Source organism: Mastomys coucha, unplaced genomic scaffold, assembly GCF_008632895.1.
Source record: "Mastomys coucha isolate ucsf_1 unplaced genomic scaffold, UCSF_Mcou_1 pScaffold21, whole genome shotgun sequence".
NCBI lineage: Eukaryota > Metazoa > Chordata > Mammalia > Rodentia > Muridae > Mastomys > Mastomys coucha.
In genome coordinates, this window is record NW_022196904.1 from 17,143,092 (window position 1) to 17,148,074 (window position 4,983).

Sequence of the window (4,983 nt, forward strand, 5' to 3'; positions counted from 1 at the left end):
CATGCAGTGGGATTCCATAAAGGCCTGACCTCTCTGCTGTGTGACCCTGAGCACTTTCCTTTCCTCCTCGGGGCCTTGCTCATCCTGTACAGATTTGAAGCTTTCGATCATTTCCACAGAGGAGGAGCCCAGGCCCAGGAAGGCCAGGGACTTGCTCAGTGGGTCAGTCGCAAGAGAGCTGAAGCAGGTTTCACTGGAGAGCTTTCTTGAGGGGAGAGAGGACAGGACAACCCCCCGTCTCTGCCCATCTGACCTCCCGGCTCATGGTTCCATGGGGTTCTTGTGGGGAGGGGAGCAATCCGTACCTGATAGTGCTGGTTCTCTGGCTGTGGCTCCCGAGGTGCTGGCAGAGGTGGTGGAGGCAGGCTCTGCAAGGGAGAGGCACAGATGAGGGGGTTCCTCACGCTCTCCAGTCTTTGATCCTGGTGTTACATAGTACAGGCCCGGATTCAGAGTCCCCATTGGCCCTCTGGTTATGAAGCCCCTTAGTGTGCGTCAACACGTCTTAGGCAACGGGTCGGACAGTGAGGCTTTTGGCGTGCTCAGGAACTTAGCTTCTCCCCAACACGGGGTTAAGCAATTGGCCTTTAGTTTTGTTTGTTTGTTTGTTTGCTTGCTTGGTTTTTTTTTTTGTTTTTTACATTCTCTTTCTGTCTCTGCTAGCCTTTTAAAAATATTATTGCCAGAGGTGGTGGCACACGCCTTTAATCCCAGCACTTGGGAAGCAGAGATAGGTGATCTTCTGAGTTCAAGGCCAGCCTGGTCTACAGTGTGAGTTCCAGGATAGCCAGGGCTACACAGAGAAACCCTGTCTTGAAAACACAATACAAATCATCAATAACAATAATAATTACATGTGAGTTTGGGAAATCAATTCTCTTTGACTTTTATGTGGGTCCCAGGGATGGAGCTCAGGGCCCAGGTTAGAGGACCAAGTGCCTGTACCTGCTCACCCATTACTCTGGCTCCTTGTTTCCCTGATCTATTCAAGATTTCTTTTCATTTTTATTGGGGTGTGTGTGTGTGTGTGTGTGTGTGTGTGTGTGTGTGTGTGTGTATGCTGTACGTGTCTGTATGGCTGTATGTGTTTGTACTATGTGTGTATATGTATGGTATGTGTATTATGTGCTATCTGTGCGTATATGTGTGTGTGTCTGTTTGTGTCTGTGCTGTGTGTGTGTGATTGTGTGTGTGAGGGTGTGTGTATGTGTGCATGTATCTGTTTGTATGGGTGCCTGTATGTCTGTGTGTGTCTGTATGTCTCTTGTGTGGTGTGTTGTCCACATGTGTCAGTGATGTATGTGTCTGTGCCGTGTGAGAGTATGTATATGTGTGTCTGTGTGTCTGTGCTCTGTGTGTGTGATTGTGTGTCTGTATGTATGTCTGTGTGTGTGTGGTGTGTGTATTTGTGAGTGTGTATGTCTATGTGTGTGAGTGTGTGTGTATGCGTATGTATCTGTGCTGTGCCCATACGTCTGTGTAATGTGTGTGTGTGTGTGTGTGTGGTAGTGTCTGTATGTATGTTTGTGTGTGGTGTATGTGTGTATATGTATGTCTGTGTGTGGTGTGTTTGTGTTTGTGTGTATGTCTATGTGTGTGAGTATATGTATGTGTATGTGTATGTGTCTGTGCTATGTCTGTATGTTTTTGTGTGTGTGAGTTGTCTGTGTGAGTATGTCTGTCTTTATGTATGTTTGTGTGTGGAATATGTGTATGTGTCTGTTCTGTGTGTGTCTGCATATGTATGTGAGTGTGTGTGTGAGTGTGAGTGAGTGTGTGTGTGAGTGTGTGTGAGAGAGTGTGTGAGTGTGTGTGAGTGTGTGTGTAAGTGTGTGTGAGAGTGTATGTGTGTTGTGAGTGTGTGTGTGATGTTCTGTGTGAGTGTGTGAGTGTGAGTGTGTGTGTGTGTATGTGTGTATGTGTGATGTGTGAGCATGTGCACATGGCTGCCCACAGAGGTCTGGTACAGGGTATCAGGTCCTCTGTAGCTGGAGTTATAGGTAGTTATGAGCTGCTCAATGAGGGTGCTGAGATCCAAATTTGGGTCCTTAAAAGTAGCAAGAAATGCTGAGCCATGTCTCCAGCCAAATCCTTCCACCTTCTTTTGTTGTTTCTTTGAGACAGGGTCTCAATCTAGCCCAGGCTTGTAGGGCACTTGGATGATGCTATCAGATTGGCATAAGAACTGCTGAGGTGGGAACCTCAGAGATCTGAGCTGGCAGGAGTGGCGCTGCCCCACTCCAACCTCTATGCCTGCTCTGGATCACATAACCATGGCCACCAACCGACACAACCACGGGCACTCAGTCACAACACAGCACCTGGAGTTCTTTTACTTCCATACCACGGAGTATCTCAACAGCTTTAGCCTCAGCCAATGAGCTTCCCTCCCTGGATATTCTCATGCCCGTCCCCAAAGTTATATAATCCCTGGTTCACTCCAAATAAAGCACATGCATCTACATTACCGCCAATAACGAAATACAAACAAGGGACTAGAGAAATGGGTCAGCATTAAAGAGCACTGAGCTGCTCTTCCAGAGGTCCTGAGTTCAATTCCCAGCAACCACATGGTGGTTCTCTAAGGGGATCTGCTGCCCTCTGCTGGTATGCGCGTGTACATGCAGCAGAACACATGCAATAAGTAAGTGATTTTTTTGTTTTGTTTTGTTTTGTTTTGTTTTGTTTTGTTTTGTTTTGCTTTGTTTTGTTTTGTTTTGTTTTTTTCAATACAGGGTTTCTCTGTGTAGCCCTGGCTGTCCTGGAACTCACTTTGTAGACCAGGCTGGCCTCGAACTCAGAAATCCTCCTGCCTCTGCCTCCCAAGTGCTGGGATTAAAGGTGTGCGCCACCACCACCCGGCCAAAGTAAGTGATTTTTAAAAAGAAAACAAAACATGAACAAGCAAAGATCATCTCACAGAGATACATCATCAAAGATCCCCACAGGAAGGCCTTCACTGAAACAAGTCAGGCTGAGACACACTAAGATTCCTGAAAAGGGCCTTTCCCTTCCCTCCCACCCCTCCCTCCGGCACTCGCTGCCAACCAAACCAGAATCCTGCCTGTCCCTGGCTTTGCTTTGCCCTTCTGGTTTGGCTTCAAGCTTGGAAGCTGACTTTAAACTCCCACCTCCCCTGCCTCTAGTACCCACACTCTGGGATAATAGTTGATGGGGAAATCGTGACTCTTTGATGGCTCTGCCTGCACATTGTGTAGCTTCCATGAGCCCTCTCCAGTACTGACTGTGACTGCCACAGTCCTGCTAGTTCACCTCACTGGTGAATCCTCACTGGTTCACCACTGGACTTGGATGGAATCCTCGCTTTAGCTGTTGTTGGGCTATCTCAGGTGAGGAGACACACAAGAATTGGAGAGAGAGGGCTGGCAAGATGGCTCAGTGGGGCAAGGTGCTTGCCACTAACATGGATGATCTGAGTTCGAATCCAAGCACTCACATGGTGGGAGGAGAGAACTGACTCCCACAAGTTGTCCTCTGACATCCACATGCATGTCATGGCACATGCTCCTCCCCGCCCCCACATATACAAAAGAAGGAGAGGAAGACAGAATAAGTTGACTGGAGAGAGAGAGGAAGAGTCATGGCTTCCAAGTGCCCAGGCACCATGGCTAACTCCAGACAGGGGTTTTGTGAGAAGCAAGATCTAAGGGGATAGAACTCACCATGGGTGGTCTTCCTGGCTCCATGTCACTGACAGGAGACACCAGGAAGACTGGAGGTGGCACCACATAGTCATAGATGTTGCTGTCACCTGAAGTAGAGGAGAAAGGGGGTCCCATGGGCAGGTGACTCACCCCTGTAGACCCACTCTGCCTGCCTGTTCATATCACTCACACAGTCACTCAACTAACATTTGTGCAAATTCCTCCTCCTGCCAGCTGTGTGCTGGGGACACAGTGGTGGCCCAGACAATCTAGGCCGCACCTTTCTAGAACTCAAAGTCCCATCTCCAGAGAGTGACAGTCCAGAGAGTCTAAGGCTGGGGGTGGGGGTGGGGGTGGGTGATGTGGAAATAGAAACAGACCTGAATACCAGGGAGGATTACCTGGAGGAGGGGTCATCTGAGACAGTGGGAAGTGAGAACTAGGCAGAGGGAGGAGGGAAGCCTGCCGGAGCCTGGCAAGAGAGCTCAACGTCAGTAGACAGTGAGGGACCTGAGAGCCATGCTAGGGAGGCAGAAGTCTGTCCCGAGGCACTGGAGAAGCTGTGGAAGGCTTGTTAGCAGGAGACATATTAAGAGCAGGGACCCTAGAGGTTTAGGAGGGGCCTTAAATCTCTCAGATCCCCTCAGTGTGCCCAAGAGTCCCCAAGGGCTCTGACTGCATGTGGGCATGGAGGCATCTAGCTGGGGGGACACAGAAAGGCTGGGTGGAAAGACACTTTCTCCTGACTTACCAGATTCAGGACTCATGTTCACGTCTGGCTTCTCTGTAGCTGGATCCCTGGGGGTATATAGAAGAACCCTGAGATGCTAGGGTGGGGGAAAGGGACCCCGACATCCTAGAGACTCTGTCCCCCTGATTCCTACCTACTGACTTGATTCTCACCCAGCCTGGGAAAGACAGGAGAGTTAGAGGGGAAAGATAGAGGATGGAGGATACAGAGGAGTTCTGGGAACTGTACCTGAGGCTCCGGACCTTCCGGCTTCGAGTGACCAGGACATAGGCAATGCCACATACAAATAGTGAGCCGACAGCAAGACTCCCAACGATGATGGCTGCCGTGATCCCAGCATCGGTAGGGACGGGTGAGGAGATCTCTTTTACATCTGGGAGTAAGGGTTGTCTCAGGGAAGACTGCTGCCTGCCCTCACCTAATTCCTTACTTTGCAGTGCCATGCTAAACAGGCTAGGCATCAGTCCCACCACTGTTCCACGGCCCCAGCCCCTCACTGGGGGATTCTAGGCAGGGGCTCTGTTGCTGAGCTAAATCTTCTCAGCCCCTCAGCCCACTCTTTTTTTT

At 49.7% G+C, this 4,983-nt stretch overlaps 1 protein-coding gene across 1 annotated transcript in view; it reads right to left on the reverse strand.

Annotated features, from left to right (window-relative positions):
* The window catches only part of LOC116100402 (carcinoembryonic antigen-related cell adhesion molecule 19-like), an 8,740-nt gene that overhangs the window by 937 nt on the left and 2,820 nt on the right, over positions 1–4,983 (reverse strand). Inside the window, exons 3-6 of the mRNA XM_031384212.1 lie at positions 4,645–4,789; positions 4,417–4,463; positions 3,684–3,772; positions 306–368 (exon numbers count right to left, since the gene is read on the reverse strand). Of these exons, the coding sequence (XP_031240072.1) occupies positions 306–368; positions 3,684–3,772; positions 4,417–4,463; positions 4,645–4,789 (344 nt within the window). The remainder of the gene's footprint in view (positions 1–305; positions 369–3,683; positions 3,773–4,416; positions 4,464–4,644; positions 4,790–4,983) is intronic.